The 26,945-nt window shown below is 36.3% G+C and overlaps 1 protein-coding gene across 4 annotated transcripts in view; it reads right to left on the bottom strand.

Annotated features, from left to right (window-relative positions):
- The window catches only part of LOC143232281 (glypican-5-like), a 108,298-nt gene that overhangs the window by 42,027 nt on the left and 39,326 nt on the right, over window positions 1–26,945 (bottom strand). For all 4 annotated transcript variants that reach the window (XM_076467477.1, XM_076467478.1, XM_076467480.1 and 1 more), the window contains one exon: window positions 10,330–10,586. In XM_076467477.1, coding sequence (XP_076323592.1) covers window positions 10,330–10,586 — 257 coding nt within the window. The remainder of the gene's footprint in view (window positions 1–10,329; window positions 10,587–26,945) is intronic.

The following is a 26,945-nucleotide window of genomic DNA, read 5'->3' as shown; positions in this document are numbered from 1 at the left end:
GCAGTGTACTGATTCCAACAATTCTGAAATCAGATTTCATAAACAAGGAGAGTTGTTTGTTAAATTTCCCTAGTTTTAAAGTGATTGACTAATAACCAGAGAATCACTTTTATTTTATTTTTTCTCGAAGCTCCACGCCTATCGATGTTTTTTTGTTGTTTTGAAAACATTCAGTAAACATGATATCCTACAATTAAATGTATTAATTCATATAAGTTTAATTTTAAGATAAATATTTTTATTGTGTAAATCATATTTTAAAGTGATTTTATGAAATTTCGGGTATAGCTCGTTGACCCCTAATGGTCATCAAAACCCAATTTCAAAAACATTGTACTAGAGTGAAAACAGCTAGACAACCTCCTACCTGACCCAGCATGGCCAAGTGGTCAGGGAGCTCGACTCGTAATTTGAGGGTCGCGTGTTCGAATACCCGTTACACCAAACATGTTCGCCTTTACAACCATGGGGGCAGATATGACGTGATGGTCAATCCCACTATTCGTTGTTAAAAGAGTATTCCAAGAGTTGGCTGTGGGTGGTGATGACTAACTGCTTTCTCTCTCGTTTTACACTGCAAATTAGGGACGATTAACGCAAGATTAAAAGCAAACATACAAACGAACCTCCTACCAGCGAACTTAGAGGTTACTTTAACAGGATGGTGAAATTTCACCGTAAGTATTAAAATGCACTCATAGCCCTAGAGTGAGGAACCCGATGTTTTTGTTTGTCTGATATAACAGGATACGAACCAAAAATTATTGGATCCACTGTACGGCCCACTAACTACCACTGAGCCGCGCTAGGGCTAGAAACAGAGAGTGAGAATACAAGATGCTTTCGAAGACAGAGTATAAATTTCAACTAGAATGAAAACAGATAAATGTGTTTGTGTGTTTTCTTATAGCAAAGCCACATTGGGCTATCTGCTGAGTCCACTGAGGGGAATCGAGCCCCTAATTTTAGCGGTGTAAATCTGATAAATGAAATTTCATAGAAGGGGAAATTTAGAATTTTCTATGTAGTGTATTAATTCAGAGATTACTGAAATCAGATTACATAAAACGGAAGAAAGAATTATCTATACTGACAATATTTTAATCGGGATGTACTTAGACCAATACATTAGCTTTAAAAATTAAAGCTACTTGAATGGCCTTATCTGTTTGTTATAATACAGGGTGTTCGGAAAGTCACTGTGCAGTTTTTCTGTTAGTAAATATATAAGTGCACAGTGACTTTCCGAACACCGTGTATAACGATGTTGTTCTTTCTCCAACATAGTAACATTGCTACTGAGCAGCTAAGTTTACCTTGCTTCTCCGATTAAATTGGTTTGATTATTCGACTCAGTGGGGAGAAAATGTAAATAAAAAAGTTATGGACTACATATTATGCGACACACAGACAATGTAGTATGGATCAGCGTTCTCGAAATTTAGGTTAACCATCCCTAATTCATAACTCCTAAATAAAGTAAGAACATCCATCTGTGTGGCTACTTTTAAAACGATACTGATGATTACGAATATAATATCCTTTATTTGAACGTGCAGAGCGCGTTCAGCGTCTTATGCAGCTCAAACCTCAGACCTTTCGATATATAGCCCAATAGCTAAGCTTTATTTATATAACCATATAGACGTTTGTTTATAGTTTTCATGTAAGTGGTTTTGTTTTTATTATTTCGTAAGTAGGTATGTCGTGACTTCATTTCTCTGGCATCAAAACACTAAGATTTAAAACTGTTAACTGATTAAAAGTTTCTTATCGTTTGAAAATTAAACGGTTCCAAGAACTGTGTCTGGAATTATCAAATTTTCATCTGTTTGGAGTTTTTATCTTACAGAAATATACATTCGAAAATGTTGAATGTGTGTGTGTGTGTGTGTGTGTGTGTGTTTTCATTTAGCAAAGCCATCTCGGGCTATCTGCTGAGTCCACCGATGGGAATCGAGCCCCTGATTTTAGCGTTGTAAATCCGTAGACTTGCCGCTGTACAATGTTGAATTAACTAGAGGGTTTTTAAGACACTTCTTATCAATAGTTTCTAAATGAGTCGGCCTTGCTCGTACACATACAAAATTTTCTTACGTAAGAGTGTATGTGTGTTTGTTATACAGCAAAGCCACGTAAGAGCTATCTGCTACTCCACCGCGCGGAATAGAATATTTGATTTTAAAGTTGCAAGACAGTAAACTGGCCACTGTCCAACAATTCGCAAGAATCAATAACAGATTGTTATACAAAATCAAAAGGATGATATTACGGTAGAATAAATTTTCACATAACTTCGTGTAAATTTCACGGATTCCAGAAAACCGAAAAATCGTTACCCAAAGTACAGATAACAAAATGATTAACGGACAAAAGTAGATAAGATAACAGTTGAGAGTAAAACTAGAATAAATTACGGAACACGTGTTTAAGAAAAACGCCGGAAGCACAAAAATTATCTAATTTCAATAATTACGTTGACACTAACCATCCTTTTAAAAATGCTATATCGACAAAACACACTGAGCGAGACAAACCTTCCTGAAATCTACTGAAAAGTAGGTTGGACAAGAATACAGGATAGGTCAATGAACTAACTAGCCATTTTATACGCTTATTATGGTGCATGCAGTCTGACCCATCATACCATTTGGAACTTCTTAGCGAGAGAACTACATGATGAAAGTTTCGAATGACACTATTCACAAAACGAACAAGTCCTATTAAACTTTTCTTACCAAATCGTAGAAACCGTGAAGGCAGTTAACCCAAACTCTACTAAGTAAAGGCAGATTGCACCAGATATCAATAACGTAGAAAGGTTAGTGAAAAATATCCCATTAAAGTCTTTCCAGAATACCGTTATAATCACCTGGCAGGGTCACAGATACCGGCTACATCTGGTTACGCAAAGCTTCCATTTATAACTGAACCGCTTTCTGAATAACTGAAACGTTGTTGCAGATACAAAAGTACTCTTAAATTTAAAGGCACTGGGAGGAACTACGTCAGCCCTCGGAGGCCTTGGGGTTAACTTGTGACTATTCAAGTCTCCGTAACTGTTATTTATCAAGCTGTTGTCTATAACAATGATTAATGAGGCTTAACTGCTGTGTACTTTAGCCGATAACACCATAATTCACCTCAAACAATTTATCGTAACATTCTACATACCCTTATTTTAAGTCTATTCAGATGTCATTTCAACCTGCTTGCTAATGAAGTTTGAACTAGTATGTCTCAAAGTCACCTTTAGAAAACTTCAAACATTTGTTACGTACTAAAAATTCTCAACCGGGCTTTTAATTCTGCAACAACATTTCTACAATTGTAACTTATAACAATACTGTGTACACGCATGCAAATAATTCCACAATTGTTAAAATACTTTTATGTACAATTATTCCAAAACTGTTACGTAGAACAATATTCAATCCAAATGTTAATTACGTACAATGATCTCACGATGATGCTAAGCACTGTTGTTGGTTTGCCATCAAGAAAAAAGTTACACCAACGGCTATCTGTGCTCTGCCCACCACGGTTTCTAGTGGTATAAGTTTGCAGACACTGCTAAGCACAATAATGTCTAATCACTTTTTAGGTGTGTACAATCATTTCACAACTTTATGTGCAATAGTACCTTAACAGGTTCTTTATTTGTGGATAATATTACTACAACTTTCACGGAAAACAATTCCTAATCTTTTTGTTGTTGTTGTTGTTATTATTTTACTGTGCAGATTAAAGCACAGATTACTGTTGCTTAAAACAATGCCTTAACAGGTCTTTTATTTATTTACACTAAATTCACAACTGTGTCCCCTTTAAGTTCAATGTGAGGGCTATGATTCAGATAGTAATATAGCGCAAGTGTTAAATTTAGTTATTTTTAGAAGCGATAGGATGGTTTATCGCAGGTCTGTTTTCGTCAATATTTACACATTATATGGTATATAGTTCAATAATTATGAATTAATGATTGTTATATTCTTGCGTCATGTTACCAGAACCTTCTAAAATTTTCTCATTGTTTTGATTTAGTATTATTGTGTCACTAGCAAAAGTACCCATCGCCGGTGACGGGAAAAGTTTAAATTAATCTATCAATTTAAATTATTTCATGAACTTTAAAAAGGTTAACTGTATTGTACTCTTGATTTCTCTTAGAGCCAAAGCTCTAACCTTCGTATACTGCCCACTGCTAAAATTAATTGTTGATCATTTCAGTTGTGCTCAGAGCCACTAAACAGTAACGTACGATAAACCTACAATTTTATTCTTTTAAGTCATGCCACATTTTGAGATATGAATGATAAGGTGATTAATTGATAACACTTTAGTGTATGATATTCTTCTTGTGAAATAAAATTTGGCATAATTATTATACAAGCCTGTTTTCCCATCAATTCAAAAGTAAATGTTGAGCTTTGCCTGCGTGTGCAGCTTTCCAAACAAGAGACAAACAAACAATTTGGCAGTAGCCACGGTTCGCAATATATACGTAAGAATTATATTTGTGCATCAGAAATTAATCAGATAGATCTAGACCGCGTGATTGTGAATTTAGCGAAAAAAAGCGCATGGTGAAGATTTTTAAAAGAAACTTATCACAAATTATATTGTAATAATGGAGTATAGAAGAAGGATGTGTCTTGTTAGTTGTATTCTCAAGTAATTGAACCAGACTGTGTGGATTTTGATGAAAGATACAATTATTTAAAGCTCCAAATAGAGCTAACAGTGTAACAATTGTATGTACGTTTGACTTATTTTTAATACATTATTTTAAATCAAGCGAGCTGTGTGCTGTTTGCTTATTGTTCACATTTATCGCCAAGAAGTCACAGACACCTTCTGTAAATAATCCAGCCCATACATAAAACCTGACAAACCGGTTAAGTCTAGCAATACCTATTTGAATTTTGATATGATTACAATAATTTCAAAAATGTCTACCCATAACAGTAATATATAGTTTGGATCTTCGTTTTAAAACACTAGTACCATTGCTGTTATACGTTACATAACATCAGTTCACAAGTTACCGAACTACTTTCTATACCAATCATCACACATCGTTTCATAAACCTTACAAAGTTTTTTCTAATGAACTGTAGGCACTTTACAGAAACTGAGTTAGTAAATCATTTAAGTTGAGTAAGAGTTTTCCTCTCCTATTTCAGTAGATTCTTCGTCTAAGGGCTTACAAAGTCGACCTTCCTCTTCATTACATAAAATTTGTTTTTCGTTTGTTTTCAAATTTGGCGCTAAGCTAAATGAGAGCTATCTGCGCTAGCTGTCCCTAATTTAGCAGTGTAAGACTAGAGGGAAAACTGCTAGTCATTACCACCAACCGCCAACTCTTGGACTACTCTTTTACCAACGAACAGTAGGATTGACCGCCACATAATAACGCCCCGATGGCTGAAAGGGTGAGCATATTTAGTGTAACGGAGATTCAAACCCACGACCTTAGGATCACGAGCCGAGCGCCTTAACTACCTGGTCATGCCGAGCCTTACATTCAGTCAATCTCCCACAATTCGTTGGTAAAAGAGTAGCCCAAGAGTTGGCGGTGGGTGGTGATGACTAGCTGCCTTCCCTCTAGTCTTGCACTGCTAAATTAGGGATGGCTAGCGCAGATAGCCCTCGTGTAACTTTGCGCGAAATTGAAAAAAAACAGGACAATAGGGCGAGCCCTGGGTCCCAGGCGTGATTAGTGTACCGATGTCGCACATCCCCTCGCTTCTCTTGTTCAAATACACTTTAGCCCCTATCTTAATTTACTTTCTGCACCTCTGTATACATACATTATATCAATGTCAAACTTTCTTACACTATATTTTACATATATTTTAAGTTCATTTATGTATTTTTCTGTTTCGTGAAACAATCATAACCCAAGCATACCTCTACTAAGCCATCCTAACTTCATTTTTTTGAGTACATGAATTAAGTCTAATCTATTCACACTTACAGCACATTAATTTTTACGCTCTCCGAATATTTTAGTTAATTGTAAAGCACCAGAAAATGCTTCGAAATTAAGAATTTTTGTGTAGAAAATTTATGTAACTGCAGATAGTTTCGTATATGTTTACCTGCATTCATAATCGCTTACACTGATATAAAAATATGTACATTTAGAACCATTTTAACAAATTATCATAACCAAATAAACCTTTAATTCTTTGTGTTTAAGCATTTAATTTTTTCTCATACAAAGCGCCATTTGTTTAAATACAAAAACGTGTAAAACATAAACGTGTTCTTGATGGCTATCAGTTGAAAGTATATGAGAACGGTTAAAAAAACAGTGAAGCGCATGAAGAAACTTTAGGCTTAGATAATGAATGAAGAGAACGATGCGCGTCCAAAACAGAGGTATCAGTTTCACATCTCAAGTATTTAATCGTATCCATCTAAAGGGCCGTCTGAAAGGGTTCGCAACATTTTGTTTTATAATTATTAGAACCCACATAACTGGGCACGAATGTGTCACATGAGACCGGAGATGACGTCACATCTTATTACTTAAAAACACAGCACAATTTTCCCCAAAAAATATTTTGCATCACCACAAAATGTACAGTTCAGCAGTAACACAGTGACGTCTATGTCGATTTCGCAGTATCTAGGTTTAAAAAAGGGATTATTCCAAATGATTTCACTTACTTTTATGAACACAAACCAAACTGACAACATCCTGAAACATCAATTCATATTCTCTATACATGCACATAGTTCCTGGTCGATGCTACGAGTCCGAAACGTATCTCATCCCCAGACTCATGCATTAACCACTACAGCATGTAGTACATCCAATTATTTAAACTGTGTTATATATTGCAAAATAATAACAAACAAACAACAGTTAAATTAACAAAGAACCTCTAAACATCACACATATTAAAAATACTATGTTACAATATTTTAATCCAGTAATGAATTCTAAACATCAAATTAAAACACGACCAAAGTCGTTCTGGAAATATTATAATTTCTCAAGTGAAAAAATAAAATAAAAAACGTGAGTGTTATTTCAATCGTTTTTCTTAAAACGCTTTCGTACTCGCCTTTCTATGCTTTCCTTTTTTATATTCTAAACTAGCTGGTTCCTGCTCTGTTACAAAAATATGTAGCGAAAGAGAGAGAGAAGGCAGTTTTGATTGAAATGTATTTATAAAAAGAAGCTACATTAAAATAAGTAGATACAATCTATAACCCAGACTTAAATAGATGCTATCTACTTTCTCCCCCTACATTAAATGACATGTATGGGATAAGTTTAGTTTGTTTTGAATTTCGCGTAAAGCTACACGAGCGCTATCTGCGCTAGCCATTCCTAATTTAGCAGTGTAAGACTAGAGGGAAGGCAGCTACTCACCACCACCAACTCTTGGGCTACAATAGATGGTGGGATTGATCGATTCATTATAACGTACCCACAACTGAAAGGGCGAACATATTGGTGTGAGGAGGACTCGAACCCGCAACCTCCCGATTGCGAGTCAAGCGCCCTAACCACTTGGCCATGTCGGGCCAACAGATAACGTTTCTAGTACAGCGTTTTGTAAAAATACAAAACTAACGTACCATGAACCCATTCTGGAACTAATTACAACTGAAAACTAATAAAAACGTAGGTTTGAAAACATCATCAACAAAGGAACTGAAATACAATGATCTTCACCAGCTTAAATGTTCTTAACATAAACGAATAAAAATAGTTCACAGCTTTTAAGTCACATTCGTTATCCACAAATACAGCTGTTTCGAAAGCAACATATACTCCGATATATATGGTATCACGGTACACTTTTGCATTTTCAGTACAAGACCTTTACACAATAGAAAACCTGTTTTGTTTAAGTGTAGCTTTCAAACTGTTCACCCATTTCATAACAAAAAACAAACGGTAGTGTTCTATAATAAACTACCAGCCACCTGGTTGACATTCCATAGCTTGCTACCATAGTTGGTACTCCTATACCATCATCTCTATAAAGGATAAATAGCCCATAATGTATTAGCCATCTGTTGTTTTACCTGCTTGATTCATAAACACACATCCAGCACGAGCGTGGCGAGTGCAAAGTTCGGTTTATCAAAATTGCCTCCTTTATCTTACAGTAAAGAACTGCAGAAGTATCGCGTGTTGGAACACTTCACTAAAATTACATGAAGAAACACAGACCCCACTTACAAGAATTACGATGACTGGGCTATTTACAGAGCCGAAAGTGCGTGTTGTAGTTTAAGTGTGGGCTATCAGATAAACGGAGGTTGATAGAAAAGATGTAAGCTCCTGTCTCTTGCCGACACATTCCTAGTTACGTGGGTCAAGAACCACATGTTGAGTCCTTTGTTATCTTCCTTCGCAACCCTCGTCCTTTTCTATTGCATAAAAAGGAAGAAAGAACGAACAGAAGCTCCCCCTCTGGGGTATAATACGATGGAAACACTTCATTCCCTTTACACACAAATAACAAATTAGCTGGTTATCATTTTAGCCAAGAGCATACACGCTTTCTTCCCACAATAAGGTTAACTAATATTTTATATGGAGATATAGAGAATCAATTATTAAAAACAACTGATATTTATATAGTGTTTCATATATATATACACACACACTATAAAAACAATTTTAGTACTGGCCTTTTTACTTAGTAAGAAACTGTTCTCTTTTCGAAAGAATAGATGACTGAAATAAACCGACAAAAAGAAAAACTAAAGCTTCAACAATAAACAAACTGTGCTGTACTACGAAATTGCGATAATTTTTTATTGCACATAATATAAATTTATTTTTTCCTTAATAGTAAAGCGAATTTTCTCTACTGGAAAGAAATTAGTAATATTAAAAGTGTAGTATTGAATACTGTTTATTATTGATTCAGGCTAAGTGCTCCCATACATTATTGTTCTAGACTAAGTACTCTCAGCTACTACTGTCTCAGACTAAGTACTGCTAGCTACTACTGTTCTAGAGTCTCAGCTCTTACTGTCTCTAACTAAATACTGTCAGCTATTATTGTATTAGACTAAGTACTTCCACGTATTATTGTCTCAACTCAAGCCTACCAGCTATTATTGTCTCAGACTAAGTACTGTCAGCTGTTATTGTCTCAGATTAAAAACTGACAGCTATTATTGTGTCAGAGTAAGAACTGTCAGCTTTTTACTGTCTCAGACAAAGTACTGTGAACTATTATCGTTTCAGAGTGAGAACTGAGAGCTATTATTGTGTCAGGCTAAGAACTGTCAGCTATTATTGTTTCAGGTTAAGTATTATTTTCTTAGATTATGTACTCCAAGTTATTATTTCACACTAAGTACTCCCAACTAAATACTTCTTTCCGTCTGTTGTTGTTATATCGTAAGCAGACGCATCGTCAAACTAATTCCTTCTATTGTTCTTTCAAGATAAATAAATTGTTCATTTGTTATGGTAAATAACACTTTATGTTCGTGAATCAGTGGTTTGCTTATTTGTTGATAAACACGAACCTATACAGTAGGCTAGTTGTATTCTGCCCACCATGGGTATCGATACCCGATTTTTAGTCTTATAAGCCTTCAGACTTACCTCTGAACTACCAGATAGGGGGACATAAATTTGTATGTTTCTTACTGTAGATCCGTATTGAGCCATAAAGAAACAATTGTTAACAACTGTTATCAGTCTTATTGTAATTTCTGCAGTTTGGATAGCCCACTGTGTACTTACTTCCAAACAATACATAAATCAACTTACTGTAATTTAATGGTACAACTACCACTCGTCAGTTTTTGTTGAAACAATGAAAAATATCGTTATTTTTGCAATAAATGTGACGAAGTGATTTCCATAATGTGACTAAACATAGATCTTTTAACAAGAAATATCAGTAAAACCTTCTGTTCCTGAAAGTTGACTTAACTTTCTCAAATAATAAAATAAATCACACAAAACAACTAACTACATTTCACTGCTAGATATACACACGTCTTTATCAGGATTCAACGTCATTATGAATTATTACTCCAGACTGGTTTGACCTTAAGGAACGCCAAAGGTTAATTGTCAGGCTCGTAGTTTTACCATAAGTAATTAGTATTCACTAGTTTTGCTTTACACACTGGCGCTTGGCCAGACGTGTATATTTGTTTGTCGTCAGTAAAACATATTAACTGAGAGTATTCTCTATTTACTTACAACTTTTTGTTGTTAACTGAAAAGTCAATGGAGTTTAAAAAGTGTTTTCTTCCCTCAAAATACTGTTCCATTTACAAATGTTTAATCTCGTAAGCAGTACACTTTCAAACATGTCGTTTACTCACGTTCCAAGTTCCTTTCCATTCCAGCAGTTTGATTCTCCTTTCGCAGCTAGAGTTTGATCGTTACATATGTCATCGGCTAGTTTAGCGTAGAATCCTTTAGATTCTGACAACTTCTTGACAAAATTTTGGAGATGAACGTGCCACGTGGAAACAACCGATCTCGAAGTTACTATTCGTCCATTTGTTTCTTGTTCAGAATCGGTAACTTCTGATGAAGATCTCGTGGACCGTTTCGGGTGCCCACAAACGTTTTTAACCTAAACAGAGATAATACAAATGGAATTTTTTTGTTAAAATTATATTTTAATCTAAATTAATAATGAATGATATATAAAGATACTGTATCACTACTAATGTTTTTAAATTTATATAAAAGTAAAGAGTTGACGTTAAAGCGCTGATTGAAATTATAATTCATTGAATACTTTCTGAAAATTGAATTAGAAAATATAGAAACGTCTTCAGCAAATCTCAAACAACTCTTAATGTGAGGTTTGCTTTGCTGCAGGTAAATGGTATTATGGAATAAGGTTATAAAATTTCAGAGATACAAAGAAACACTGATTTCTATTTGATACAAACACATCGAACATTATTTATAACTACCTGGAGTACCCATCCCCTGGAGAGAAATTATGTAAATTCTTGATTAGTGAAAGGTTATCTTAGGAGATAAAAAGTTGTTTCCATTGTATATAATTGCAAAATAAAACGCTCATAAAAACTACAAGACACAAAATGCAAAATTTGTATGTATCTGCTCAAAGATCCAACGACCTCCATACCAAATTTGGTGAAGATCCATCTACAGGGAAAGTATTATATTTATAGAGGGATCACTCAAAACATTAACATTTGTTAATCAACCCCCGATATTTCGAATTATTCTGAAAAAAATTAAAAAGACAACAGCTTTTGTAGAAACAACTATTTTTAATAAAAATTCAACAAAACTTTCGGCTAAGAAGCTTGTCCTCATCAGAACATGTTGATATGTCGAACAAATTATAATTTTACTAAACGTCTTAATAAAGGTAAAGCGTTCATTCGATGAAAAGTGTTTTGCTCGTAAGCCTTATTATTCTGTCATAACGAGACAAAATACACTACGTGTTAATTGCAACCAACCTAATTATCAAAGTATAGTATTACTTTGTAAGCACAGCTGTCACCTCTTTCAAGAATCATACTGGTAAGCTAAGCAAAAGTTTCTCTTCAAATATCAACACTACTGACATAATAAGGACAAGCTATAGCACCCACCTCTGAATGTGATCGTTCATATACACAATAATAATAATACTTATTATTAGATAATACACACATCAGGAAAACTTTCAAAATTACCATTTATTATATACGAGAAAACTGTGGAAAGGAAAATATAACTTAAATCATTCTTGATTCATACATTTTTTTCAATCACGACCGTAAAAAATCCACCCGTGCAAACAACAAGAGAACGTTCCCTTCCAAAAGAGCTAACGACCTCAATAGTGCCCCACCTCTTACCATACAGGTGACGACCAAACCATATGGTTAGCCCTTCCACGCCCATTCTACTGTCCACAAACACTGTGTTCTAAACTACGCTACAGGAAGTCTTATCTGGTCCCCTTGACTAGTTTTTCTTTTTTAACTCCTTCTCTCAACCCCACCCTAAACACACCCAGAAATATTGTTCTCACTCTATTCGTACCGTAGCTTTTCGCCTATTTTTATCACTTGCAGCAAAAAATTCAGGTTTGTTCTTATATATACTACATTAAAAAGACACACTACTGGTGAACTGTTTATTTTTCTTATTCAAACGATGGACACCGAACATACACATAAGCAAGCTAACTTTATCTAGCCTTTAAATGACAAGATATGACGACACATTTCATTGTATCTGAGTTCGTCGTGAGAAGTTTACGGTTAAGCTATTGGAAAACTGTTCTGTGTAAACGTATTAAACAGCCTGGTAGTGTCTTTATGAATTGACATATTACTGCCCTTGAGTTTGACGTGGACTTCAACACAGGAACTAGTGAAATTATCAGCCAACAAACTGTCAATAAGTCCTTATAAACACAATTACAGGTGGAAATGTTTGTTTGTCAGCCACTACACTCTAAATACCAGTCTTCATACACGCAACTTAAGGTCGAAAAGTTTGTTTGCTGAATTACCCGTACAACTACTCAAGTACTGGCTGTGTTATTCGTCCTTAATTTTGAAGTAACAGGCCAGCAGAAGGCATCTAGCCAAAACCGTCTACCGTCACTCTTGGGCTGCTCTTTCCATGAAAAGTAAGGTTGAACGTCACAATATAACATTCGGTTACGGAATCGAACCCGTGACTTGAATGGAACATAACTGAACATGTTCCCTGTGATAGAAGTTATGATGTGAGTGGGGTGGGCATTATTAATTAATAAAATGCAGACCTTACCGAGCTTCCAAGGAGCGTATTTACAATTACTGTATATCCGTTGCGGTAGACCGAACGTGTGACTTTTGTGGATGTAATCGGATCAGGCTTTATTTCGAGAAAGGATAATAACCTGTGTAATAATGTCACGAAGGTAATAACTGTTCTGTGCAAAAAACAGCATACACTTCACAGACTAACCAGTCCTGACTAATCCTGTATAATACTTCCGGAGAATCGTTGAACGTCGTGTACACTATTACCAAACATCTTACCAATTTTTATCATGTAACGTATTAAAAAAAATCTTCTTGAACAATCTTAATTCTTTATTACGTAATATATCAAAGCATTTCGACGCTAAATATCACAATATTCTTCATTAATTAAAGTATTAGAACATTAAGACCCTAAATATTACAAAATTATTTGTTATTAACTTACCAGAACATATATTTACTAAATTTCCCAACGCTCATCTTATTTAATGCAACAGAGCACTTCAACATCGTAAATTTCTTAGTTAGATACTGTATGTAAATATTCCAAACTTCTTCGTCACGTAATGTATAGAAACATTTGGACACTTTGTTTGGCACACAAAATATCAGACTACACATTTTGGAATGCAAACAGAAACGGGAAACATGGTGACTTTTGTTTTTGTGCAATCGAGAGTACGCATCATAAATTATTCTTGGTAAACAGATACATAGAGGATACACACCCCTTAGTAACAACATCTGAGAACGTTTTGGATTCAGGAGAAAATTCAGAATAGATGTGTTGAAATTAAGGACAGGAGCGGGGCTATACCAGTAGGGGATGCCAGGAGTGAATGTGAACCGGCATACTTCTGGAACCGTAAAAAATGTGCGAGAATCAGTAGAACATTAGTTTCTTGTTTCAATTCCCCTCTCCAATACCTTCTCGCACCCGGGCCCTCAAATTTCTTACTGTGGTGCTGGACAAGAGATTGAGAAATTGTAATAGGTGCGGCTCCTTCAGCCATGTGTATATATATATATATAGGGAAAGTTATCCGTAGGGTGTTGTTGTTGTTACTCATGGGTGTGTACACAATGTGTAGGAATGCTTACCCAAAATATTACTTTAAATAAATTTTGTGATAATAATCGGCAGAGCCCCAGCAATGCTGTTGAGTGTCCAACGGTACTAGACATAGTAGGCACCCAAATGAGTACTCTGGTGCTGTCTGAAAAGCAAAGAACCAGCTGCAATCCTAAAATCAGCAAAAGCTATAATTTCAACCAACTCAGCCATTTTCACTTAATAATAATTTTGTATTAATTCCTTTATTGTTTAAAATATATTTTGGTGATTTAAAATACTGAATACCACCCCTATGCATAAAAACATATTCACAACTCGTATCAATTATATAAGACAACTTTTAAAGTTATCGTAAAAAAAACCTCCGTGTATAATATTTAGATTCCCAATGAAAACGTTTTAAGTTCAAGTTATCGAATGGGATTATTTTCAATGACTTGAGATTGTTATCTATGGCTGAGGCCGTTATAATACCATCATCTTACCTGATAACCACTTCAATCAGAGAAATCCCACCCACTTGATGCACTCACCATTTAAACCTATTTCCACAAGTTACTTTGTTTTTTCTACAACGGCCTGAGGGATGACTTTTCGTTTTTCTCCCTCGACTACCCCTAGACAACGTGAGCAGGTCACGCAGTGACACTGAGGTCATACGTAATCACTGTAGGGGGCGCTACGATATCGTGGGAACAGTAAATAGGGTAATTTCCAGATGTTTAATGAATAAACTTCAGTACCTTTAGCGCCGCTTACCTAAGAATTTACTGTATGAATACTTCCTAGCTTCAAAGGTGTGATTTAATATCACTATTGCTAGTAAACTTCACAAGACATTAGCAATGAGGAAACCGTAATGGAGACTTCAGGATGCTGGGAACGAGAAAGTAACGTTTCACTGTTGCCACCAATAACGAAATGTCGCCAACTGCTGGTCTTATCTGATGTGCAAGATAACCGGAACATCCTTCCAAATATATCTTATCTGGCAAGTGAAGTTCATGAATAATATTCGTGGGATGTGCTAACTAAGAACAAATTTCGTTAAATCAATCAGTAGGGACTGTAACCATATAAAAACGTAATTCTACTGTTATCGGTAATGTTTGAATTTTAATGATAGTGAATATCACTGACAATTAACAAGATCTTAAAAAATAAAGTATTGATACATCGAATGACAATAAGTATTTTAAGGCACCTTCTAAATGGCTCAGCTGCTGTTATTTAAGTATTTTAATTGAAAACGTAAAACTAGAACTAATTTCAGTAGGTGTTTTAACCTTTTGTCACCAAGTTGTTAAAGTTGAATCTCTGGTCGTTGCTTCATGTTGTTGCTTCATCTTTATAGTTTTGAAGTTATACAATGATTGTAATATGTTTCAACAGAACACAAAATGGTTTGGTACGTAACTATATTTTACCACGTTAATAAAAAAAATCTCTGCAAGCGAAAAAGGGAAATGCTAACTTAAAACGAAAATATTTCTAAAACCAAAATATGAACAGTACTAGCAATTTGCAGAACATTAACATGTTACGAATAATGTAACAAAAGATACTTTAAAACATGCCAGGTGATTAGAGCAATAATATGCAACACTAGCGAAATAGACCTCAAAGCATGGTATCATCAAACCACTAAAAAATAAGATAAGACATGGACAAAATACCGCGCAGTTACCAATGGCGGATTAGATAAGACATCAACTTGCCACCAGCAATATCTGATGAGATAATATTTCAGTATTCTTAGCGATTCCTGTTCTAAAGCTGTTTGGCTCGATCAAGCAGAAAATTGATGTTGACTCCCTAGCTAAGTCAAGCTAACAGGTAAATATGGACTCCTTGTCTGCGTCGTTCCCAGACAAGTGTCCCTTGCATCAAGTCGAGACAAGGTCAATTGACACTGATCCAATTCTCTAATCTCCCTTTGGCAACGAAGAAAATGCTAATAAGGCAGAAACAATTTGCAGTACGGGCGAGTACTGCTTTTTCTAGTGTCGCATTCCTAACATCCAGTAACTTTAAACCCTCGACGAAAATGGTTTAATTTGTTTGAGTTTCGCGCAAAGCTACACGAGGGCTATCTGTGCTAGCTACCCCTAATTTAACAGTGACGGACTAAAGGGAAAGCAGCTAGTCATCACTACCCACCGCCAACTCTTGGGCTACTCTTTTACCAACAAATATTGGGACTGATTGTAACATTATAATGCTCCTACAGCTGAAAGGACGAGCATGTTCGGTGGGACGGGGATTCGAACCCGTGACCCTCAGATTACGAGTCGAGTGCACTAACCACCTGACCATGCCAGGCTTGATGAGAATGTAGGAAAAGTAATAAATATCTTTATCGTTTGTAAATTAATGCTTTCACTCATGATATTTCTGAAATACACCAGTTCGAACTACACATACTTTAAAAAGAAAAATAATAAATACTTTGATAATTCAGATTTTATCTTAACTTTATCTAGTAAACGACAGCATTCCGATATGCTCATCAAATCATTCCAAACGACGAGTACTATGATCCTATGTCAAAGTTTGACAAGTAGAAGTACCACAATTTCTTAGTTTTCAAGCACAGCTGATATCCAACACCCTTTAAGCCCGAATGAGATGTCATATAAACTGGATTTTGAAGGAATGCTCATGATATAAAATACAATTTCAAAAGTCACATTTAATATTTATACAGAGTATTATGTACAACGAAAAAACTTATCGTTGTGACACGTCTTATAAAACATGTAAGACCAGAGTTAATGTTGGATAAAAAAAATCATCCTGGCACCAGTCTTCGAAAAAATAATAATGTTACTGAAGTTAATTACCCTCGACGACTGACTTTATTTACATCTTTAGAAAAGTATAATAACATGGCTTAAGGATTATAAATCAAAGTTCAAAACTAGAACAGTAATAACATTGGAGCTCTTAAAACTGTCTCATATATTATTGAAACTATAACTTGATACAGAGGCAAACGTCAGTGATATATTTTAAATTATTCAGTAAAAGGAAATCGTTAGGCTAGCGGTACATTAACTTCTAAAATCTATCTTCTTCACGAATAGTTCCACCAACATGACGATACAACGAATGGTTTTCGTTGAATAAGGATTGGTGGCAAAATGAGAAGTACATAGGTATTATATCTGAACATAAAGTTATTAACTAATGTATTATTCCAAATCCATGCAAGTTTCAACACCGCCTCTCTATTTTATAACAGCAGAAAAAGACCACCCAAGCAACACCCACTACAGTTGCTGATGTTCTTATTCTGAATAAATGGTCATTCATTCTAACCTCAGGGATGCGCGGTCAAAATGGTCACTTTTTTCTCAAAGAAAACTTTTATCCGTAATTGTTACTCAAATGTCTTAGTTTTTACTTATGTCAAAATCAATTTACTTTATTTTTTCAAGTTCCGATAAAATATATTAAAATTTTGCTTGGACGTTTGTATTAGCCACCGGGGCCTGGCATGGCCAAGCGCGTAAGGCGTGCGACTCGTAATCCGAGGGTCGCGGGTTCGCGCCCGCGTCGCGCTAAACATGCTTGCCCTCCCAGCCGTGGGGGCGTTATAATGTGACGGTAAATCCCACTTTTCGTTGGTAAAAGAATACCCCAGTGTTGGCGGTGGGCGGTGATGACTAGCTGCCTTCCCTCTCGTCTTACACTGCTAAATTAGGGACGGCTAGCACAGATAGCCCTCGAGTAGCTTTGTGCGAAATTCCACAAACAAACAAACAAGTATTAGCCACCACAGCGTCTTTGTGTAGCGCCTAACGACAGCATTTTAGATCAACACATTTGCTCTTGTAGGAGTCAACATGGTATCTTAAAATAAAGCCTTTGTTTCTTTGTGTAATAGCTAACAACAGCGTTGTAGGACAAAATTTGGTTTGATTTGAATTTCGCTCAAAGCTACACAAGGGCTACCCCACTAGCCGTTCCTAATTTGGCAGTGTGAGACTGGAGGGAAGGCAGCTAGTAATCACCACCCATTTGACTACTCTTTTATTGACGAACAGCGGGATTGACCGTCACTTTATAAAGCCCCACGGTCGAAAGGGCTAACATATTTGGTGGGACGGGGATTCCAACCCACTACCTACAGATTGCGAGTCGAGCACCCTAATCACCTGGCCATGTAAGGCCAGAACAAAAGTTTTGTTTCTGTTCCGACTCAGTGCTTAACGTGCAGAACTGTAGATCCGAGGGTCTATGGTTCGTACCCCATTACATCAAAATTGCTATCTGTATTTTTGTGGCATAGATGTGTTATGAAAATGAAGCTCAAATTTCATTATTCGATTAGAGCAGTACTAGAGTTGACAGTGGTTGATGGTAACCACCTGCATCCCCACTAGGCTCAGACTAGACTTCTGAGAGTCGCAAGTTCGAATCCTCGTCACACCAAATATGCTCGCTCCTTCAGCCGTGGTGACGTTATTATGTGACGGTAATTTCCACTATTCGTTGGTAAAAGAGTAGTCTAAGAGTTGGCGGTGTGTTAAATTAGGGACGGCTAGAGCAAATAGCCCTTGTGTAGCTTTACACGAAATTCATAAAACAAGCAAGCTCTAACTTATCATTTTAAAATTAGGGAAGACTAGCACAGTTAGTCCTCGATTACATTTGCACGAATATTTGAAATGAGCTTCTGTACTTCTTGAAATACTGTTAATATATTAAACGAGCCCTTCCAGTTATTAGTAATTCAGTTCCCGAAGACATAAATAAACTCTTCTTTTTGTTTGTTTGTATTTGAGCATAAAGCTACACAAAGGGCTATCTGTACCGCTATTCCACTAGGAGGTTCTTTCTTTTTTAACATTGCAATAGTAATCTCAACACGATACTGTAAAGTACTTACACATTTCTTACTGGGGTGGTTGGATGGTTAAAAAGGTCATCCTGTAAAAATTACATTTTATCTCCTTATAATTAATTGTTGTTGAGAGTAAAGCTACACAATGCTCATGAGAGATGTGTTTCGAAACCCAATTTTTAATATTACAATTCGTGAGAAGAAATAGTGCGAATGAACATAACAAAGAAGTACTATAACAGAAGAACAATGTAAGAGCAGTAATGATACACGTTTTGAAATTTATTACTGGAGCAATATAAAGAAACCACTGTATTCTCTAACCTTTCTAACACTGCGCCGAAATATAACTTATACGATGAAATGGTGCTACGAAGCCTAAGTGAAGCATTACAAGTACATTTGCGTGCGAATGTTTAAAAATGAGCAGGTTTTATTAGAACTCTTCACCTTTAGATCCTTGTTTTTGACCCGCCAGTGGAACAGCGACAGGTCTACAACTTTCAGCGCAAAAGTCCAGAGTTCGATACCCCCGCGGTGAACACAGCAGTTAGTTCAAGGTAGCTTTGCTCTAAAAAACAACAACAAACATATAATTTTGTTGTGCAAATGTAGTCAACCAACCTAAAATTCGATAATTACACTAGTCCGGTTTGTTCACAACAATCTTTGCCACAGCTGTATCAAGATATTCATGTTAGTTACGTTTCTGGCTCGGTTTATTATTGCACTTTTTAATGAAGTGGATTCTTGTTTGTTTGTTTGTTTAATTTCGCGCAAAGCTACTCGAGGGCTACCTATGCTAGCCGTCCCTAATTTAGCAGTGTAAGACTAGAGGGAAGGCAGCTAGTCATCACCAGCCACCGCCAACTCTTGGGCTACTCTTTCATCAACGAATAGTGGGATTGAGCGTAACATTGTAACACCCCCACAGCTGAAAAGGCGAGCATGTTTGGTGCGATGGGGATGCGAACCCACGACCCTTAGATTACGAAGCGCACGCCTTAACCCATCTGGCCATACCGGGCCAGGTGGATTCTTTCACAAAAATATTTTCGCTTCTATTAAGTGGATAGCATTCTCGTGTTTAAACAATAAATAATAATAATACAGCTACTTTTCAAACTTTCATTTTGTATTATTTATTATTGTGTTTAGTTATTTGTTTATTATCTTGACTTGCAGTGCTCCAACTTTAAAGAAACTTTAAACAAATGCTTTCAAAAACAAAATGTATAAAATTAACTTCCATTATGTTTTTATTAATATTCATAAGCGCCATAACACAATTATGCGTGTGTGTAAAAACATTAACAGTGTAATCGTGACTGAAACGCAAACTATAAAATATCACAACAAAGTGCGTTAAAAAGTTTTAGTAAAGTGCTTCGTTTAGGGTTACTTTTCGATGATACGTGTATTTAAAGTTGAAAAACTGAAGATTCAGATCCGCTATGGCCAGATGATTAGGGCACTCGACACGTAATTTGAGTATCTCTAGTTTGAATCCCAGTCACACAAAACATGGTCACCCTTTCGGTGGCGAGGGCGTTATAGTGGTATGATCAATCCCACTATTCGTTGGTAAAAGAGTAGCCCAAGAGTTGGGGGCGGGTGATGATGACTAGCTGCCTTCCCTGTAGTCTTACACTGCTAAATTAGGGACGCCTAGCGCATAAAGCCCTCGTGTAGCTATGCGCGAAATTCAAAAATTTTAAACATTTACAAGTTTTACACCCTCCGAGATTTACTTTCGTACATTCCTCAATTTTAAATGGTTCAGTTAATTATTGTGAATTTTCAAATATTTGTACTCGTTTTTACAAACACAGTGTATATTCACATGCATTCAAGGATCTAAGTTGATCTTAAGAAACACATAATTTTTCCAAGCACTACTTACACCGAAAACTTTATAATCCACTCACAAAGAAACTTTCGCTCTTCTCGTATTTTCAGCGGAAGCCACTTTTTGCAGGCTTCGATCTGAGTCCTAATTTGGTTAAAAATTTCATCGCTGCGGCAAAGTGCCCCTCCCAAAACTCCCACCCAACACGACGGTTGTGAGGATTCAGTCACGAGCCCTTGTGGAGAGTGTAGTATAAAAAAAAAAATGGAATAAAGGAGGTGGCGGGCAAACACCGACTAGTTGAAACATGCCATCCGGCAGACATACGGTTCCCTCCGGGTGGTATGTCAAGAATGGAGCTTTCTCCGGGTGGCCAATGGTGGGAAATTCCCTACCTGGACACAGTCACGTGCTAAACAGAAACGCTGGATGTAGGAAAGGTGAATGCCGGTTTTGGTTGCGGTTTTCACGTCAACTATGTGACACCGCAGGTTGATAAACAGAACAACGTTTATACAAATCAACGTTTCTTTATGTCAAGAATAAAATTGAACTGTTAAAGATGCCAGTAAAACCAACGTCATAATTCATTGGTTTGCTGTTGTACGTGATCATGTCTCACTGTCAGAGACGAAATGTTGTAAGAAATAAATTTATTACCCTACAAATAGCTGTTTTCAAACTTCGTGTTGTTTAGGATTCATTTGTTACAAAAACAAGATAAAACAGAACTTTTTTTTAAAGTTTGTCTTGTTCATTTCTTGGACAATTTTATCAGACAAATGGTAGCATTGATTATTTATTAAGACATTTTAAATATCTTTTCAATAGTTCGTAATTGTTTCCTTTCATAATAATATCTATGTAGTAATTAAGTCAGAAGTTCTGGTAACGTCTGTAAATATCATAACAAAAAGTTTGAATAACTTGTTCTTCTTTCTTATACTTTTTTGTTACATAATAACTCAAAACCAAATCAGTATTGTCAATCAAATTCACTGAGGTGACACAGTTTCAAACAGAGTATCCACTTATATAAGTATTAATCAGTAGTAATGTTTAAAAAATTTATAATTATAGTGTAAACGATGTTATCATTACCCCTTAAAGTTAGTTTTTTTACATAAATATGGTATTCATTTAAAAAATGAAGTACAGGATGAAACAGGAATTACCAGCTAGTAATAGATAAACAATAAATATTACAGTTGGAACCTCACTGTATGAAGAACCTGGTTATAAATGTAACCTTCCTATGCGTATCGAAACACTGCATTAAAAAAGAAATAAATAAAGAAAAATACCTTCCAAAAAAGGAAGTGAATGTGGTAATAGATAACATTAGTCCTTCAAAAACAATACAAGCAAGACAGCAGGAGCAGGAATGGCATTTGAACAGGAAGTAACTAACGTATTACAGTATATATATATATATATATAACTATTTAATCACAACTAAGTTTACTTTATTCTATATTTTTGTGTTAACATTCTACTATGTGCTATTATTATGTAAGGGTGGTGCAAATGCTACTCCTACTATCTTGTTTGCACTGTTTATGAAGGGTTAATATCAGCCATTTTTACACTTCCTTTTTTTTAAATGTTTTTTTCTTTATTTAATGAGCAAGCGAACCTAAACTCACGTCAAACACAAACCTTAGTTTCATAGTGAAATGAGTTAGTTATTGTTAATTCGTTGTGATTCGTTACTCCCTTGGTCATAACATTTGTTTGAGATCAAGCACATTGCATTTCAGTAAAATCAAGAGTATATCAAATATATATACTTTTGGGATTTAGATTTTTTAAACTGCTGAACAGAAGGAAAGCAATCAGTTAGTAGCACCCGTCTCTTACACGCCTATTTTTAAGCGAATATTAGGATTGGCTATCACAGTTATAACCTCCGCTACAATTAAATCTTAGGAGCGTGTTTAACGATACATCGTGGCTCGAACATTGAACGTTCTGATCAGCAGCCGAACACACTAACCACAAGGCCATGTCAGTGCCCCTTAAAGATACGAAACAACTCTAAGAACTCGAGTTATCTCTATGTCTATTTTATATATTGGAATAAGTAAAGCAATGTTACAGAAAGACCTGTGTAAAGCACCGACGTCACAGTTTATTATTTAATATTCTGAGACAATCATTCACCGAATTATCAAATATAATACGACTCAAAGCTTTAAGATCTAAAGTAAAAGTCTTATTCTTAAATTAAACTTTTATATCGGGTGCGAGCTCTATTTAGCACCGTCAGGTGTCGCTGCTTGGAAGTCAGCGATTATACAAACCGAAAGTAAACTAACAATATGATTACAAAATGGTGTGCACTTTTTACCTGAAAACCCATAACTGCTATGTTATATGGAACTGATAATTTAAGGGGTAAAACAAGTAAATGACGGTATGTTAAAGTGGTATGTATATACACGTACGTCAGCTTTCCCATAAGCCTAGATTTCTTCTTCTGTACATGTAGCTATATCTCAACTGTAACATCACATATACAATCTAAAACATTTTGTTGTTGTTTTTTAACCATGAATTTCATATTTCCTGTAATACTAGCAACACGAACAAGCATGTGCAGTTTGGGTTCCTTCAAACTGGCCCGGCATGACTAGGTGATTAGTGCACTCGACTGAAAATCTGAGAGTCGCAAATTCGAATCCCCGTCACACCAAGCATGCTCGCCCTTTTAGCCGTAGGGGCGTTATAATGTAATGTTCGATCCACTCTTCATTGGTAAAAGAGAAGCCCAATAGTTAGCGGTGGGTGGCGATGACTAGCTCTCTTCCCTCTAGTCTTACATTGCTAAATTAGGGACAGCTAGCGTAAATAACCTTAAAGTAGTTTAGCGCGAAATCCAGCAAAAAAACAAAGTCTTTATGATTTGATAGCCTTTTCTGTTGGCCAACATGTATAGCCTTTCCTTGGCAGCTTAAAACAATAAACCCTGAAATTATGTACAACATTTCATGCAGACCAGGTCCGGCATGGCCAGGTGAGTTAAGGCGTTCGAATCCCCGTCGCAACAAATATGGTCGTCCTTTCTGCCGTGGAGGCGTTTTTATGTGACGGTCAATCCCACTATCGTTGGTAAAAGAGTAGTCCAAGCGTTGGCGGTGGGTGGTGATGACTAGCTGCCTTCCCTCTAGTCTTACACTGCTGAATTAGGGACGGCTAGAGCAGATAGCCCTTGAGTAGCTTTGCGCAAAATTCAAAACAAACAAACAATCATGCAGACCAAAATAGATGATTTAACAACCTACTTCTACGAAAATAATTATGTACAATAATACCACATTTAGCGATAAAAAAGGTTTCCTGAGAGCAGAGCTTTAAACAAATCAGCTCTAAACATGATCTTTTCAACATTACATACACGTAACTGAAGATATAGTTTCTTATCTGTAAATGCTGTACAAGCGCTTTATTTAGGTATTGGTAAATTTAAAATAAATTACTTACTATAATATCGTTACCGCTATTAAAAAAAGCAAATTTTTATTACATTATTAGAATCTTATTTGGTTACAGAACCATCAAATAGAAAATCGAACCCCACCTGCTACGCCCACGTATCAAATCCTGTTTTCCATGATTTGTCTGTTTGTTTTAGAATTTCGCACAAAGCTACTCGAGGGCTATCTGTGCTAGCCGTCCCTATTTTAGCAGTGTAAGACTAGAGGGAAGGCAGCTAGTCATCACCGCCAACTCTTGGGCTACTCTTATACCAACGAATAGTGGGATTAACCGTCACATTATAACGCCCCCACAGCTGAAAGGGCGAGCATGTTTGGCGCGACCGGGATGCGAAACCGCGACCTTCAGATTACGAGCCGCCCGCCAGTACAGCGGTATGTCTCCGGATTTACAACGCTAAAATCAGGGGTTCGATTCCCCTCGGTGGGCTGAGCAGATAGCCCTTTGTGGCTTTGCTAAATGAAAAACACACAGATTACGAGTCGCACGCCTTAACACGCTTGGCCATGCCTGGCCCCCATGATTTGTCAATACATGTTGTTCTCTCTTACCTTTACGACTATAAGTTAAAATCAATAGACAAGCAAGGTTGTGGTTTATCAAATCACATATTATATTATGCAGAGACTTGTAGATCTCTTCCTAAGTACATTTTCTTTCCCACGATATCAGCACTGTGTGGATGGACGACATTTTAACGGTTCATATTGTGTCGCTAGAAACGACAGAAAAATCGTGACAGTTTCGGAGCATTGTCTGCATTCATGTTCTTTGGTCATTATTTTATTAAATAATTAAGTGCACCACTACCATTAATTAGTTTGGAAAAGTAGTGTTCAAAGAGTTATAGACTTTCATAATTTTGTTTTTCTTTGTCGTGAAAAAAAAATCTCTCAATGAAACAAAATCTCTGTAACGAATCAGCTTAAAGCGGGGTCTTACTGTACTTTAATCCTTCGTAAGTTTTTGTTGTTTCAAACCCTTAGCTGCACTCGGGTGCATGCTCAACACGTTGCTTTATGAGACACAACCTAAACTGGAATGAAATTCCTGCACTCCACTGTGAGGTTCAAAGGGCTTCTCGTGATATCCAAAAAACCGATTTAGCTCCCCCGTTATCCCCATTTGCTTCTATGGTACCCCAAGAGATGTCTAACCAAAGATTAGCTCGGTAATTAACCCTTACACAACGAGAATGTTGTCAGTAGTAGCATTAACTGATGATGGCTGCCGTTTAAGGGTTAAGGCCTGTGGCACATCGATAGAAGTGACAGATTTGATCGTGCTAGTTTTTCAGAAGGGGCATGAAGATAGGTTCAAACATGGCGTCCCCAGAATTCCAAAGGGGGCCAATAACATTCAAATCCTACCATATTCTGGCTCAGATAGCCTGAATCCCCTTACCCCATTATGTCGTACAGATAAGGACAACACCAAGACCACCCCAAGTCCGATGGCAAGTTTTGTTCTGCTAGCTACAAAACTGTGAAAATTATAAGAGATAAATACAAAACTAAACACTGCACTCTTGGAACAAGAAAGGGAAAAATCTGATGGCACATTCAGTTTGAATAACCCTGAAAACCTAATAGTCAACCTTCACCGTACCTAGATTATCTTTCAAGGGTATTTAACCCTTACTGGTAGAAAGATTTTGCCGTGTAGTTAAGAGTGCTCCGAGACGCCTATGACGTTTGATCCTGTTAGCTCCAGAACTGTGGAAGGAATTAGTTGGGCATGCTTGCATAAATACAAAAACACAAACTGCATCAATATAAGGTATACCTTTTAAGACCATATTTTGTTTTTGGCACACCACCAGGAGTCGTAACTCATATCCAAGATTATTCATATGACTAAATATTAATAAATGTTTCTTTGTAATAGTAGGTCGTTCAGTAAGTGATATTCGGGGTTCACAAACAGAATAACGTGTTAAGTAAAACAATGCTGTAACTTACTGGTGTTTTTATTGAATGTGTAGCTATAGACAAAAAATACTTGATTTAAAGTACGGGTATATAACCCATACATTAATTCCACCAAAGGTTCCGTTACTTATCACGTGGCTGCAATATTTCATTTTATTACTTAATGGTTCTGAATCTACGTATTTCAGCAAGCGTTCCACACACACATACGCCATATATTAAGTGTTAGTTAAGAAAATAAAGTCACGAATAAAGTTTTGGGATTTATGTCATAAGCTTCGACGTTATCACATCAACAGTTTTATCTGTCTCACGGGACTAACACATCCAGTTGGAAGACAAGAATAATAAATTAGTTTAAAATTAAAATTTGTAACACAAACTGAAAGGGCGTCGTAATAACGTTGTTAGTTTGGTGACGATACAAGTAACTTTTCTGTTGTTAAAAGTCTTTACATGATAAAACCACGAATATCGATATTTAGAGAAGGGAAAAATATGTTGCTATCAGGGCAAAGAAATCGAACATTTTTTTCATGTATGTAAGGCGTATCATACTTTTTATTAGCGCTAGGACATGTTCTATATGAATCACATTGCAGGTTTGTATTTATTGTGAATATTTTATAGCCCTTCCATGGCCAAGTGGTTAGGGCACTCGACTCGTAATCTGAGAGCCGCAGCTTCGAACCTGTTTCACACCAAACATGCTTTCAGCCGTGGGGGCGTTATAATGTTACGTTTAATCCAAATATTCGTTGGTAAAAGAGTAGCCCAAAAATTAGAAGTTGGTGATGTCGACTTTTCCTCTAGTCTTACACCTCTAAATTAGGGATGGCTAGCGCAAATATTCTTCGTATAGCTTTAAGCAAAGAGCAAACCAAATCCTCTTCTATATTAAACATTCCTTATTTACTTTTAGCTTGCACTCAATTAAATTGCCCTCCCATGCTACTTATGCTATAGTCTAACCAGGGGGGAAAAAAAGAAAGTTTTCCA

Source organism: Tachypleus tridentatus, chromosome 11, assembly GCF_004210375.1.
Source record: "Tachypleus tridentatus isolate NWPU-2018 chromosome 11, ASM421037v1, whole genome shotgun sequence".
Lineage (NCBI taxonomy): Eukaryota > Metazoa > Arthropoda > Merostomata > Xiphosura > Limulidae > Tachypleus > Tachypleus tridentatus.
This window is presented reverse-complemented; position numbering and strand designations above follow the sequence as displayed.